At 27.8% G+C, this 17,058-nt stretch overlaps 1 protein-coding gene across 4 annotated transcripts in view; it reads right to left on the bottom strand.

The window, feature by feature from the left end:
- The window catches only part of LOC142322079 (uncharacterized), a 163,887-nt gene that overhangs the window by 101,700 nt on the left and 45,129 nt on the right, over positions 1–17,058 (bottom strand). For 3 of the 4 annotated variants that reach the window (XM_075360732.1, XM_075360730.1, XM_075360734.1), the window contains exon 2: positions 9,701–9,824. In XM_075360732.1, the coding sequence (XP_075216847.1) occupies positions 9,701–9,810 (110 nt within the window). In that variant the 5' untranslated portion in view covers positions 9,811–9,824. Of the gene's footprint in view, positions 1–9,700; positions 9,830–17,058 lie in introns of all 4 variants that reach the window. The other variant, XM_075360731.1, reaches the window with a different exon arrangement.

Raw genomic sequence — 17,058 nt, 5'->3', positions numbered from 1 at the left:
AAAAAGGAAATTCTTAAATCAGCAGAAGCAAACTTAGGCGGAATAAAGAGAACCGGTAGAAAACCTTGGGTTTCAGACGATATATTGCAGCTGATGGATGAACGTAGAAAATATAAGAATGCTAGTGATGAAGAAAGTAAAAGGAACTATCGGAAATTAAGAAATGCTATAAACAGGAAGTGCAAACTGGCGAAAGAAGAGTGGATTAAAGAAAAGTGTTCAGAAGTGGAAAGAGAAATGAACATTGGTAAAATAGACGGAGCATACAGGAAAGTTAAGGAAAATTTTGGGGTACATAAATTAAAATCTAATAATGTGTTAAACAAAGATGGTACACCAATATATAATACGAAAGGTAAAGTCGATAGATGGGTGGAATATATTGAAGAGTTATACGGAGGAAATGAATTAGAAAATGGTGTTATAGAGGAAGAAGAGGAAGTTGAGGAGGATGAAATGGGAGAAACAATACTGAGATCTGAATTTAAGAGAGCATTAAAAGATTTAAATGGCAGAAAGGCTCCTGGAATAGACGGAATACCTGTAGAATTACTGCGCAGTGCAGGTGAGGAAACGATTGATAGATTATACAAACTGGTGTGTAATATTTATGAAAATGGGGAATTTCCATCAGACTTCAAAGAAAGTGTTATAGTTATGATACCAAAGAAAGCAGGGGCAGATAAATGTGAAGAATACAGAACAATTAGCTTAACTAGTCATGGATCAAAAATCTTAACTAGAATTTTATACAGAAGAATTGAGAGGAGAGTGGAAGAAGTGTTAGGAGAAGACCAATTTGGTTTCAGGAAAAGTATAGGGACAAGGGAAGCAATTTTAGGCCTCAGATTAATAGTAGAAGGAAGATTAAAGAAAAACAAACCAACATACTTGGCGTTTATAGACCTAGAAAAGGCTTTCGATAACGTAGACTGGAATAAAATGTTCAGCATTTTAAAAAAATTAGGGTTCAAATACAGAGATAGAAGAACAATTGCTAACATGTACAGGAACCAAACAGCAACAATAACAATTGAAGAACATAAGAAAGAAGCCCTAATAAGAAAGGGAGTCCGACAAGGATGTTCCCTATCTCCGTTACTTTTTAATCTTTACATGGAACTAGCAGTTAATGATGTTAAAGAACAATTTAAATTCGGAGTAACAGTACAAGGTGAAAAGATAAAGATGCTACGATTTGCTGATGATATAGTAATTCTAGCCGAGAGTAAAAAGGATTTAGAAGAAACAATGAACGGCATAGATGAAGTCCTACGCAAGAACTATCGCATGAAAATAAACAAGAACAAAACAAAAGTAATGAAATGTAGTAGAAATAACAAAGATGGACCGCTGAATGTGAAAATAGGAGGAGAAAAGATTATGGAAGTAGAAGAATTTTGTTATTTGGGAAGTAAAATTACAAAAGATGGACGAAGCAGGAGCGATATAAAATGCCGAATAGCACAAGCTAAACGAGCCTTCAGTAAGAAATATAATTTGTTTACATCAAAAATTAATTTAAATGTCAGGAAAAGATTTTTGAAAGTGTATGTTTGGAGTGTCGCTTTATATGAAACTTGGACAATCGGAGTATCTGAGAAGAAAAGATTAGAAGCTTTTGAAATGTGGTGCTATAGGAGAATGTTAAAAATCAGATGGGTGGATAAAGTGACAAATGAAGAGGTATTGCGGCAAATAGATGAAGAAAGAAGCATTTGGAAAAATATAGTTAAAAGAAGAGACAGACTTATAGACCACATACTAAGGCATCCTGGAATAGTCGCTTTAATATTGGAAGGACAGGTAGAAGGGAAAAATTGTGTAGGCAGGCCACGTTTGGAGTATGTAAAACAAATTGTTGGGGATGTAGGATGTAGAGGGTATACTGAAATGAAACGACTAGCACTAGATAGGGAATCTTGGAGAGCTGCATCAAACCAGTCAAATGACTGAAGACAAAAAAAAAAGTATAATAAAAATCGCTGGGCTGTAGATTAAATAGTTTCATTAATGTATGATCATTAGTTTTTAACATAATTCAAGAATATTTTTTTCCTTAGGTTAATATTTTAAGATAAAAAATAATTCAATTTTTATGTAGGAAACGTGCAATATATAAATAATAATAGCACGGTTTGTTAAAAAAACAACACGTTTAAAAAGTAACGGAAACTGATTTTATCCAAATCTGATCACGGACTCTGGAAAGAAATCACCTTGTGTTTAATAATTATATTTATTTTTTTTTAACAATCAGTTTTAATATTCCGTATTAAAAGTGAAATTCATAAGTACACCGTAGGTTTCTTTTGGAAGCATTATAGTTCTTTTTATCACAGGCTTCTTATCTGAAGCACCATCAATAATTTTAAAAAAATATATAATAACAATACCAAAGGAGAAAGTGACGCCTCATTTTCATTCAACCGTATTGAAGAAAACTGTAATGAATAAAGCTTATAATATACAAAATCAAAATTAATTTATAAAACTTTCCCACTATTGTTGATGGGAAGTCATATAAAAGAATATCATGTAATTACAAATATTAATAATAACAGGCCTATTATAGATGTGTAAATTTTATCGTATGTGAATGAAACCTAATTAGTCTGGTTTATATTTTATTCCTTTATTTTTATTATTTTATTATGAAGGAGAAACTACAGAATAACCTCTGATAAATGATTACTAGTTCCGTATTAATGTTTTTTTTTTTTTTATTTTACTGCAGGTTGTTCAACCAAAAGTAGACTTTTAACTTACTAAGGTTAAAACTCTATTAAAGTTTATACGTGGGGCTACGAATTAAAAAGGCCAGAACAAAAATAATAAACCCATGAAAAAAATGTTTTTTTTTTAACTCTTCTTTAAATTTTTACTATTAAAGTCGGTACCAAATTAAAAACAAACAACTAATGAAAATTGCTTTCAAAAAGTAGAAATTTAAAGAAAATCTGAAAACAATTTTACTTTCAGGTTTTTTTACTGTTTTTACAGTTTTACTTTAAACAATTTTAATTTTTATTTTCAATGATTTTTTTAATTTATTTATTAGTATTTTCCTTTAAAGTTCATTTTCGTTGCATGATTTTTTTTTTTGAATTATGGGTAGGTATATAATAAATTCTAATCGAATTAAATAGTCTTTCGTAAGAAACGCAAAAGGAAAGAAAAAGTTTTTATTATAAAAAAATTAGAAAAGAAATTATAATGAGAATACCGTCGAGCGTAATTCAGGATCTTTGGAATGCGTAAATTTATTTTATTACTGCAATCATTTTTTTAAAGTTTTTTTTATTTAAATATTCTGATTATCAGGAAGGATGTCATCTGGCTATATTATCACTCCCTACATCAGTGCTACAAAATTTAAAACGTAATATTTTAAAAGTAATTATGTCGTCAAATAAAAAATGTTTTCAGATTGTAATTATACTAGTTGTTGAACAAAAGAAAAAAAATCGTTTATGGAAACTATTAAATTTTTATTTAAATAATTTTTAGTTTAAATAGCCTCCTATTTAAATTATTTAGGTGAAATTTATTATGGTACTATCACAAGATTTTCTTCTACAGAATAAAAAATAATAATCGAAATTGATGCTTTTAATAACGAGTAAACTGTAAACATATACAAAAAATAGGTCCCAGTCCAATTGATAACCTTAAACTCTGCGATAAAATTTGGAAAAAGATAATAGCACTGATAAATTTATCTATAAAAAAATTACGGTTCTAGATCTAAGTTGATGACCGAACCTGGTAGGAAATATTTTAAAGATTTAAAAAAATAAAGTTTCCCATTTCAATATGTTACCTCTATAATAATAATAAAAAAAAATTGTAATTCGTACTAAAGAGTTCCATACTTTTTTATTTAGTTATACATTATTTTAACCGGCTGGAAGAAGATAAACAGACCTTATTTAATATTAATAATATATATTTTTTTATAATTGATATCTGCAATAACTCTTCCTAATTTATTAAACGGATAATCGAATGGGTATAGATTGTATGCGATTTTTATATATTTATTATTTTCTTAGTAATTGTATTATTAAGATCAATGTGGTATTGTAAAGAATGACTCGTAACCTTTGTTTAGAGTTTTAAGGAAATATTTCATTAATTAATTCAATAATATTTTTGATAATAATTATTTTTGCAAAACAATTATTTCGACTAAATTTATTTAGTCATAATTAAAATTGTGTCTGATTCAGAGAAGTACAAACACCTCCTAATACCTGCCAGATTATCTGTGAAGCTTAAAAATGACGTCAGCAGACTGTTGGGCACTAGTTAAATATTTTTGCTTGAGTCATTAGAACGTTTAACTAAAGCCAACATTTAAAACTAAGGTACAGTCATCGCTGCAATTAAACAAAAGATAATAATAAAACTGTTATGCTGTAGTTCTTTTACAAAGATAATCCATTGTTGTTTATTATCACAACGTACTGTAATTTTTTTACAAATAGCAGAACAGCCAAAAATATAACTTATGTTTTGTACCAGATTTAAATTTTAAATTACTTAATAAAATTATGTATTGTTAAACAATTTCATTTTTTATGATTATTTCGCTACATACGATCAAAGCTTATAAGTGCAAATATAGAATAAAAATGTTATAGCGTATGAAAAATTCACAACCGGGATTCTAACCCGGTATTAATTGGTTCTAATTGTGTAGGTTTAATTTTACCTAAGTTTAGGTGCAAATTGTCCAGTTAACACCTGTAAATATTCTTATGAATAAAATAAATCTAAAATAAAGTAAAATTTCTACCTAAAAAGTAAGTAATATTTTTTCAATTTTTTAAATTTCGATTTAATTTTTAAATGATTAAAACCCAACTAAATAGTTAGTACCCTTAATAATTCAGCAAATAATTACGGAATCTAGAACAGTGGTAATAAGATAATTATCAAAATATTTTAATTCGTTGATGAATAAGGCTTGAAGAACTTTACAGTTCTCAATAAAAAAACACCTCAATTTTTTTAAGTCGGCCAGAAAATGATTAAATCTAAATAAATCTTTATATCAAACAATATGTGAAATTTTCCTAGCAAAATTAAAAAAAAAATTTCCTGCAGAGGTTTTTTATTTATTTCTTTTTTGAATTGTTTTCATCAATTTTTTATCAATAGGGGCCATTCATAAATACTTCAGTCAGAACATAATTTATACTTAAATCAAGGAAACGGGAGACTTCATTCTGCAAATTTCTTTCAAATTATTCTGCCACACTTTTGTTATCCCCAAAAAGAATGACAGAATGCAGAAAAAAAATCGGTATAATTGATTAATTTACTTTCTTTTAGTATTAAATATAATTGTGAAAAGAGACATATGGAAAATATTACAGTTATATATTTAGTCTAAAAATTTATAATTAAACTTTTTTATAAGTTATTTTTCATTGATAAGTATAAAATTTAATTTCAATCCCAGATAGTGAAAATTATATGAGTTTTAGAAATTTCTCCCAACTACTGATTTCCTAAATTTGTAGGAGTTTGCTCTAAAATTTTGTTGTAGGTTTGGCTCCACATATGTTTATGAACAGTTATTCACAATTATGAATATGATAAAAATAAATTCCGATCAAAGCTCAATCTCATTTTAAAAAAAACTTGTTATTGGTGGCTTCTTCAAATATCAACCCGCACATGGATGAAATTGTAAAGACCTTGCAAATTCAAAAACCTCATTAGAGACAGTTATTGACATAGTGTGACCCTTAAAAACAATTTCATAGAAAATTTAATTTTTTGTAGAATGTTATTATTTCTGAACAATTCTCATTATTAGTTTTATTGTAATTTACATATGTAATAATTGGGCATTTTGAATTATTTTTTTACAATTTATAATTATATTTTGTGATACAGTAACAATGTTAATATTCGACAGTCAATAATTCATTGTAAAATTAAATATTTTGACTCATTATTGTTAAATCAACATATCTATATATATATTTTTATTAATATTACATTATCATCATAAACCTGTACAGTACCTAATTAAATTAAAAAATATCTAATATAAAATATGTTTCTTTAGTATCCGTAACTATCTGAATAAAAGTTATTTTGAACGGAGAAGTATTATGTTTAATCTTTGCTGTCTGATGTGATATTAAGGGTAATTTTTAAAAAATAAGTCTGCTAAGAAAATTTATAACGTAAGTGAAGTCATAATCTTAAAGATAAAGGAAAGATAGAGGATAGAAAGAACTTGGTCATGAAAGTGGCACTCTTAAGATTCAACATTCAAAAAGTACCTTATTGAAAAAGGTTGACCACGAATGCTCTAGAATAATTCAAATTCATAAATATTGCTCTCCGTCTGGATAAACTGTTTTGAACTGTCTTTGAATATCATCTATCTATGTTGGGCCCATCATTAACTGACCATTTTCTCATGTTCAACGAAGCCTTACTCTTAAAATTAAACTAGAAATGAAAACATATATATTTAAATTATATATAGCTTGAAAAAAAATAAATAAAAAATGGATCATTAATAATATTATGATGTGTGTATTTCTTTTGGCAAACTTTTTCTGAGTAATTTAATTTAAACGATCTGGAACATTTTATTTGCAATAATTAACTACTTACCAGTGTATACTAAGTAGTTTTTGTTAAATAATTGTAAATATTGCAATATAACTTAAAAAAAGAAAAATTAAATAACTTATAAATCAAAGTAAATTATTAGATTATTTCTAGTAGGATAAACTAAAATAAATATTTAGTTTTATAATTTTATTTAAGAATGTGAATTTATTTAATGTCTAATATTTTACAAATAAATAGTTTTTTTTAATTTTTATTCTGTTTTGCTTCTTTAATATTTAGTTAAGATATATCGTGGGTACAAATTTCTTCACTATATAAAAATGTTTAATTACATATTACAAGTAATTACTATTATTTTTATTATTATTAAATAAACAAAATATAAATTTATTGTACGCCCCGATTCAATCAGGGGTATGAACTCTCCATGGAGTATTTGGTTCGTTATCAACAAACTCAAATTACTTTTTTACATAGTTAAATTATTTACGTAAATATAATTTATATATATTATTTATACATTACAATTTAATGCTTAATTATTTTTAATTAATCATTTACAAGAATGTTTGTAGTAAGACATCATTATGTAGCATTCTTCTTACGTATACATAGCATGGTGGTCGTTTCGAAACTTATTAATATTAACATATTCAAATTCAGTAATGGATGAAAATAATAAATAAGAAAAAACTAGGAAAACATATCTTCTTTCCGTGATTGTAAACGGACATAAAAAAGGGAAAGTTATCAATTTAACTAGTATGTTTTTTATTTGTAAAATCAATATTTACTTTTTTATGATTGTTTTGTAATTTTTAAAGACATGGCCTTTGGTGTTTCCTTAGAATGTTTTTCAGATATTTTAACTGAAAAATTTTAAAGTAAAAAATTTACATGTTTACACTAATAACTTTTTTCTCTCCTGCTCTCCTGGGCCGGATCGGCATTCAAGCATCTCTCGCTTGAATCGGGGTAAATATTCAACAAATTCTCCATGACCGGGGAGAAGCTGTGCAGTGCAACATAATAACACATCACCGTTGCCTCTCCCCAGCCACGGCTCTAATCGCGGTATCATACACTAATAACTATGGAGATTTATCTCCATAGTTACACACACACGCGCACGCGCGCAAACACAGTCTGATATCATTCTGATACTCATAGTATTTTCCCGGGAAATCTTCAAGAAAATTGATAGGAAAACTTAAAATAAAAAATAATACATATTCCTGTAACTTCAAAATTTTAGCCAGTAGGCTATAGGCCTTCATATTTCCTTAACCAGAATCTGTAATTGTTTCTTTACATCGATATTTTGCATACTTTTCTTATTTTTATTAAAACGCCGGTTTTTATCTTTACCTTTCTTGATTCTTATAGCTGGTCATATAAGCAGTTTTTTTGTGAAGATATTTATGTTTTAAAAAAAATTTTGATAAAAAAATCTTTAAAAAAGTTTAATTATTTTTTAAAATTTCTAATTTTAAGTCAACACCGAATCAACATTTTTAAATTTGTTTTTAATTTAGTGCCTATTTCAATATATCAACATTTAAAGAATAATTGGGTTATTTAATTTTTTTATTTCTTTTTTTTAATAGAATTTTAGAATGAAAATAAAGACATTCATAGCTCAGTTAAAAGAAAAAAGGTTTAATCTCATCTGAAGAAAATATTAACCCCCTTTATTCTTGAAAATAGTATTTTTTTTTATAAATAGATATTTATTATTTTATTATACCTGAATTCTCTATTGTAATAGGGACTAGAGAGCCGAGTAAAAAATAAAACTATTCCGATTCATTTATAAACCATGAAATTCCATACCAAAGAAAACATCTTTTCTATAACACGAATTTATAAAAATTAAATTTAGTTTAGAACTAGATACAGAAATTGTCTTGTCATGGTAATCTACTAATCATGTTTATGCATTATATATTCATAGCGAGAGAAAGAGTGCTAAATGTAGTCTTAGCAATAAATTTTAAATAAACTATTTTTAGATTTAGAAAAATGGCGAATTACAAAGCAAAATGTGGTATGTACTCTATTAGAGATATATTTAATTCCTGCAGTAAAATATTATGAAGAAATTTTATTTGTTGTTAACTGTTAAAATTAAATTCTTACAAAGCACAATATCATAAATTTTAAATTATTTTAATTCGAAATTTTCTCTTTACTCTTCGGTTTCTTTCCTAGCTTTGAAAAATTTTCTTTAAAAATTTGGGTTTTATCTTTGAAAAATAGATTAGGTCACTATAGTTGAAAGATAATTCTTTATTCGTAATTTTACTCATTAGAAACCATAAATTCTATGAATTACAAAAAAAAAGATTTCATCATTATGTGAGTCATACTGCCTCAGAATAGACTTAATTACAATTCCACAAAAAACCCTTCTGTGACATTTTTTGTAACTGACCCCTAACTAAAAAAATTTCCGTTAAATAAGTTGGTTAACAACTTAGGTTAAATAAGTTGGTATGCACTAGATCGCTTTACCGCAGTAAATAAAGTAAGCGTTGAGAAGAAGTTGTAATGATCTACCGACGAAGTTACCTTAACCTTTAAATTCGAGTTAACTCCTCAGATATGATTGAAGAATTGAACCAAATAAATATTAATTTATAAATAAATTTAAAAAAAAAATTAATTTATAAATTAGTTAAAAAAGTTCCTTAAATAGATTAAAAAAAATTTATTTGTAAAACTACAGGTTGCAATTTTATTTTTATAGATCTAATTCAGAAAAATAAAATTACTATTGAATGTATTTCAGAACGAAATTTTCAGTAACCGTATCCTTGACCCAGTTTCGAAAAACTGGAATATTTTGTAATTTTATTTTAATATCAATAAACACTGTTTCTGTAATTTTAATAAACAATGTACTTCTAACTAGAGTAATGTTTTTCAATTTACCATAACCCAAAAACAAATTTCCAAAACTTTACACGATAATCTTATACTTTAATCGCAACGTATATATATATTTTTTTAATTTTATTTATTAATACAGTGGCAATAAAAATTACTTAAATTTAATTCAAATAACTTCTAAAAAAATATGTTTTCTACTTACCCCACAGCTCCGTTTCTCAGTTTACGCGTCTGCTTGTTAAGCGCTTCGGAAACGTTCTCCGGTGAATAAAGCCGCACAGGAGAATTGTATTGCGTGGGTCGAAACGACATGTTTTCAAAATAGCCTGCACTGACCCAAAAAAATAAATTACTTTTAGTGTTAATTTTTTTTTTAATTCATGTCATCAAATATTTTACTAATTTGTTAACACAATTTGCTATTTTAAAACAAGATTTAAGATAACGTAGAATATACTTGAAAGTTGATTTAATTTATTTATCCCTCATTATTATTTCATCATAGAACTAGTTAAATATGAATAAATTACTTTGTTAAAATATGTGTTATTAAATAAAATAACCTGTATCGGATGTTAGCTTACCATTTCTTCGTAAAATTAGTAACTAAAAAATATTCTTGCGCATTTCTGCGCAACAAGTTCTACTTTTTGTTATTTTATTCTGTGTAATATTTTTTTGTAATTATTTTGTATAATTTTTTATGCAAGAAATATACAAAAAATAAATAAAAGGGAAAAACTAGAAGAGATGTATAATCTTTATCTTTATTTAATATTAATATATTTTTTTCTGTTTATAAGAAAATTAAATTATTATAACCGTAATTTGATGAAATAATTAAAACCCCTACACAAAATTATCAAGTTTAAACTCGCCCACCATTGTGAGTCATTGCATTGAAAAATACACCAATACAAAGTCAACATAACCTCAAATTTAGGTTATGTTTTCTATTATCGACCATAAATTGATCGTAACTGAGGAACGACTCCACCAATCTTGATCAAATTATCTCACATGTTCAACCTCATATACATTACTACAGCATATCTAAATTTAAGTGAAATTGATCTAGTAATTTTCAAGCGACAAATTTTATATATATATATATATATATATATACAATGACATTTTAATTGAATAGTATTTTTGAATTTCACATACCAAAAAACGTAAAGAAAATTCAATTTAACCCCTCAATCCCACTGTGCGACCTAAAGTAATACCGTAATTTTCTTCATAAAATCCGTAAAAAGTATTAGGTTGATATAAACATCAAGCATCATTTCCTTTTTCTCATTTACTTTAAAAAATACCTTTTATAGTGATATGAAATACGTGAAAAAGATAGTAATTTGTTTTTATTTTGTAGCAGTTTATTTTAGTTTTAATTCCTTATTGCTTATAATTATTTACTCATTCAAAATGATTACACGCTTAAATTTTTAATAAATGATGTAATTTCACTATATAGAAAAAGGTAAACAGAATGTTTAACATTTGCAATAAACTTACATTATGTTTAGTTGAAATCAGCTGCAAAATAAATGTAATATAAATTACTCTCATTCAGCATAATTTACTGGCTGCTGCATATAGACTGCTGTTCGTGCTGATGTTTACATATTACTTCAGTGGTTAATGGTGTTCTATAACTATATGTGAGAATTAATGTAGAATTAGAGAGAACTGGCTTATGAATACCGGGATAATAAAACAGAAATAAGATATTTGAATTATTATTAAAAAGATCATTTAATTATCAAATTACATTTTCTAAGTAGAATATCGAACGTTGTGTTTAACTTGTGCGTTAAAGTCGTATGAGTGCGTTGTGTCTAAAATAAAGTATATTAAATGTTTATACTCTCATATTTCATGCCTTAGAATGTGTTTATTTTTTTATTTTTTATAAAATGTGTAGTGTTTCTAAATCTGTTGTTTGTATGAAATGATTGGTTGTTATTGGGTCATTAGAGAAATACAAATATTATGGTGAAAATAACCTTTATCAATTTAATAATTATTGTATCTATTTAACAGAAAGATTCTTAACCCCATATAACCAAAGTTTTGATTAAAATAATATGAACATATGTTTTTTTTTATATTAGTATTTTCAATTTAGTTTTATTTATTTAAATAATGTATTTAATTATTTCTATCTAAATTAGTCTACATCAGTACACGAGGATCGTTCAAAAACTTCTCGGCCTGACGAATAAAACACAAGATTTTTCAGAATGTTTTTTTATTTTATTATTTAACTTAGTCACTTGCAATTTAACACATTTAAATTGATGACTTTTCAACTTTTAATACCCTCAGTATAATACGAATTCTCCACCTTTGTAAAATAAGCAGTTGTTTCAGCTTTGACCTCATCATTTGAAATGAATCTTCGACTAGCAAGCCATTTCTTGAAAGAAGTTTATTGATGGAAATTATATAATTATATTGTCTTTATGTTATAAGAATTAAAATAAATAAATTTGGTTCATTTTTTTCGATTAGAGTTTAACGGATCATAATTTTAACATAATTGCTTTTATTGATTTTAAGTACATGAATAATTTTATAAAACAAACCAGTTTGTTTCATCATAATATCTGACTCAACTTTCATATGGCTCTGACGAAACCTGCCAAGGAAGCAGACTGACTTCATATGGCGTGAAGTCAGTCGGCTAAAAGAAGTAGGCTAAAAGAAGCACTAGTCAAAGTTATTTTCTCTAAGAAAAATGATATTCACTATTATCTCTGTGGTGAACAAACTTGAAGGGGTCGCTTTTATAGAGTGAATATTAACCTCCGTTTCGATTTTCCCGGTAAGTTTATGTGCTGGGATCCCTTTTATGGTGTACAGTGTACGATGAAGTACTGAGACTGAATTACCCAGAAGCTGTAACACCACTGATATTTGCAGATGACTTGGCCTTAGTTGTTAGAGCCAGGAAAGAAGAAGAGGTGGCAGTTGCCACCTCTAATACAGCTGCAAACTGTGTTTAGCAGATGATTAAACTGTGTTTAGGATGATTAGCGAATAGATGGCCGAGAAAGGATTACAATTATCAGCCGGAAATTCACGAATGATATTGATGACGGCTAACGAAGAATAAGACCAGTGCTGATTAATTTCCAATGCCACAGGTGGACGGTTCAGAGGAGAAAGATAGAAGGCATAATGGGCCTGATAGATGCAGACAATGTTGTGGACAGGATTGTGACCGGTGAAAAAGAGTTCCAGGCAATAACCAAATACATCTCGGCGGTATTTCGGAGAAAGAGAAGAGGGTGAGGGGGTGAGGGATAGCCCCTTATGGAGTCGTGGTCCGTCTGGGCTTGCTTTGGGGGTGAAGGTGAGGAAGTAGGAGAACTCCGGATCCTTTCTCGTCCTAAAACTTCGGAGAAACAACACCTGGGTAGAAATAAAATGACCCGTACCGGCAGGGGGCCAGAAATGGTAACCCCTGTTATAGAGGGCTATGAAAAGACCCTAACCGGCGAGGGGGGGGGGCATATATATTATAAATGTAAATATATAAATAATAAAAATAATATATTAAAATGCGTCCATCTGAATATATATTTATATCTGTATTTACTTAACGTAGAAAACTGTGAAAAATTAATTTATTTTGATAGGCTGTTCGCATAATATTGCGAAAAAATTATTTTGTACAGTGATTTTAAATTTAAATGTATATTATTGGAAACTTATCTATTTTATACATCCTAAATTAACATTTTAACAAAAAAAATTACAATTTAAACCTTGAATAAATTTTTATTTTTTATTTTTTTTAAATGATTTTTTTTAAAATACATTTGACAAAACAAATTAATAGAACAAAGCAATAAACTAACAGTACTATGCACAACAAAATGATAAACATTCTTCATAAGGGTGAAGGTCCAATTTGGCTGCAATCACAGACTTGCTAATGAGTGTTCCAAGATTTGTAAAATTTGCTTGACAGTTGAAACTGACGCTTGACAGACCACTAATCAACTAATCAAAGAAAGCCAGCCAATCAAGCTGCTTTTTTTACGCGGTAGTTATTAGTTTGTGTTTTTTACTGATGTAAGTTGTTTTGACTTGAATTTTTTTATTTTGTAAACAAACACCAATTTACATGTTATCCATTAGCAAAAAAAATTACTGTATTTTTTATTAATTATATACGCAATCTTTTCAAAGTGAGGAAAGCTTTTGATAAAAGAACATTTAATATTGAGAAGAAAAGATTATTTTAAGAATTAGTTGCAAAAAGCGAAATTTATCCCGTGCATACATATATATATATATATATGCACGGGATAAATTTTGCGCTTTATTCATTTATATATATATATATATATATATATATATATATATATATATATATATATATAAAAGAATGTTTGTTTTTCCCGTATGCATTCCTATACCATTCATCCGATTGCGATGAAACTTTGGTGAGTTGCTCACGACCGCGAAGGTTTCTGAATTAGTTTGGACCCGCTAACTGGCGCTGGGGTTGAGATATTTAGAAAATTTGTATTTATGGACCGATTTGTCTCATATTCAAAATATATATTAGTTACGCGAAATGAAAAACTTTTGCAAAAATTATATCCGCGAGGTGGTGCTGGTATCGAGATATTTACGAAATAAATATACAAACAGACTTTCTTCTTCTACATATGCAAAACGCAATGTTCGTGTGTGTGTCCGGTATAGACCAAAAATCTATTGGACCGATTTACGGGCGGGAAAAGGGGATAAAGTGAAAGGTTAAATTTTGTGAAGTTCCGTAATGTTTGGTTTTTTAATTCGGCCAGAATAGTGAGAGACTAACAAACTAAAATTTCTTACTAATACAATTTATTATGCTATAGACATATAAACAAAATAAATAAAAATAATAATAACAATTACAATAATAATAATAATTAATATATGACATACAAAATAGTAATTCAAATAAGGAAAAGATTTGTTTAAGGCAGTTAAATTATAAAAATCAGAATACAGTCCAGTTTACTAAAAACCGCCAATTTATAATGTCCGTTAATATTAATAATATCTAATATTGCATTAACGACAAGATAACGCTAGAAAGTCTATAGTTTATGCAATTCAATTTCTATGAATATTGAATAATACTATTCTAATATTGTTATTGTATACTAATATTGTTTACAAAAGAACTACCCTACACTTCATGAACGAATATAATACTGTCACTTTCACTACTGTTTACTAATAACTCATCGAACAACTTCCTGCATCCACCCACTGCCCACAATGGAAAACTCTTGTCGTAGTCTCCACTCGATGTTACCGCACGCTTACTGATATTGATGTTACCGCAACCGTGTCGGCTTGCAAAACTACTTTGTCATCGCTTATTATCACGACTACGCCGAGCACGACCTCGCTGAACTACTGACTCTCTCTGCTGGTTACTGGCAGTATTATATCACCTGACCTGCAAAACCAGTACCCACCTTACCCCTTTAATTGTTGAAGCGAAATAACGTTCATTATCCTTGCTGTTGTGTTTTTCTATAAGTTCTTATTCCGGCCCGGTAACCCTCCTAGTAGAACAACAGCTTTTGGAAGTGCCATTGTTTGTATTACAAACAACAGACTGTTAAACAAACCTGTTACTCTAAGAAAAGAATCCATTTTAATTCAGATTATTCTTTTCATTATTATTTTCTCACCCTTTCTTCTTAATTGAAAGAAATCCTTTATACTGGTCCTGTTACAATTTATTGATAAATATTATATAAGATATTGCGGGAAGATATCACATCTTAGTGCAATATCAGGATGCACTGATAACAATTAAGGATTTGAATTAAGGAAGGAATTAAGGATGATGATCAAGAATTTTCAAGCACAAGCTTTATAAGCTTACGTGCCAAATTAATGATTTACTTCTATATTCTTAAAAAAATTCCACTGTTATTTGAAGACTGGTTCAGTAGTAATCACGATTAAACTGAAAATTCTTTCGGTTTTTAACAAAACAAAAACGCTTATAAATTTTCAAAATATGTTTATCGATTAAATTTATATTCATTTTATTGTACTTTAGAAATGAAAACTGAAAGAAGGGTTTCCAGTTTAATAAGTTTTAAGGAAATTACAGATAAATTAAAAAAAAAAAAATTTTAATATTTGTTAAAATGGTAATACAGATAGATTTATCGCACTACCGTGCACTTTGATTCTCCCAGAAGCACTAGGTCTACCAGTTTGTTTTTTTTTAAACTAATATTTCAATAGAGAGAGGTACTATAGTAAAATTTGGAAAGATGACATCAATACAACCTACAAAAGTACATAGTTGCGGAAACATTATGTTTTTTTAAAATTGGCAATGTGAATTCTTAAATCTCTGATATATCTCATTAATTATCATTTAAAAAAATTATATAGTTTAAGTTAATACCTTAAGGATTTTATTTTGATAAAAATTTTAATTTATAGCTTTTTCAAATATAATTTCAAACAATGGAGTTTCGGCGGAAATTACCTTAGTTTAAACAGAATTGGAGCATTTATCTCTACTTAAAATAAGGATATTAGATTACACATTCCGACATGCATTAATTCCCTAAGTGGAATGAATTCTTCCTTAATAAAGTTTTTTTTTTTATTAAAAAGGTAAACTGAATTTAGAATAGAAAGCGTGAAAATAAAAGTACAAAGAGGGAGAGAGAAGAGATTTACTATTCTACCTCTAGGTATATTGAGGAGTAGCCCGAGGAAAATCTTCGTGCATCGGTTGCGTGTCGAATAGCCAATACTTTTTAAGTTTTAAAATTTCTGCCTGTTTACGGAAAAGAACCAATTCTTTATTTTAGAATTAATTGCACTATGTATATAAGTTACAGACTTAACCTAAAGCATTTTTGCTTATAAGTACTAACACTTTAACTGAGGTCAACACTAATTATTATGAAGAGATTGGCTCTGTTATTACTGCGTTAGAATTGTAGTTTAAAGTTATCTCATTTATTAATTAGCCCAGAACTATCAAGTTGTCTAGAATTTAGTACAAAATTTATTAAGAATTCTTTCTTATGTACATTTAAAATTATACAGAATAGCATATCAGAATGAGAGCATCACAATAACTTGCAACTGTTAATTATTTATTATTGTGTAATAATTTGGGAATATTATGTAGATTCTATATATTTCACAATTTCCGAACCGTTTATTTAGGTTAAAGAAACGATAGTTGGACAAATAAATGAATACTTGTATGCCTGCTTCGAATTATATATGTAAAATATTTGTTCCAGTTTTAGTCCCTCGAGTAATTTTATTAAGCACTGAAAAATTAAAAAAAATTATGCAATATCAATAAATTTTGTTCACAGAAATTTAAAATAAAAAAAAATAAAAGATTATAAACAATAAGTAATTATATTGCGATACAGGAAACACGTGAACATAAAAATAACTCATTTTACTCGCATCGAAGTATTTGCAAATGGCTCCCGCAACAAATCACTCATGGCTAAAATGACTAGATCACACACACACAAAACACTA

Source organism: Lycorma delicatula, chromosome 3, assembly GCF_047948215.1.
Source record: "Lycorma delicatula isolate Av1 chromosome 3, ASM4794821v1, whole genome shotgun sequence".
Lineage (NCBI taxonomy): Eukaryota > Metazoa > Arthropoda > Insecta > Hemiptera > Fulgoridae > Lycorma > Lycorma delicatula.
The sequence above is the reverse complement of the archived record's forward strand: the minus strand, read 5'-3'. Positions and strand labels throughout refer to the sequence as shown.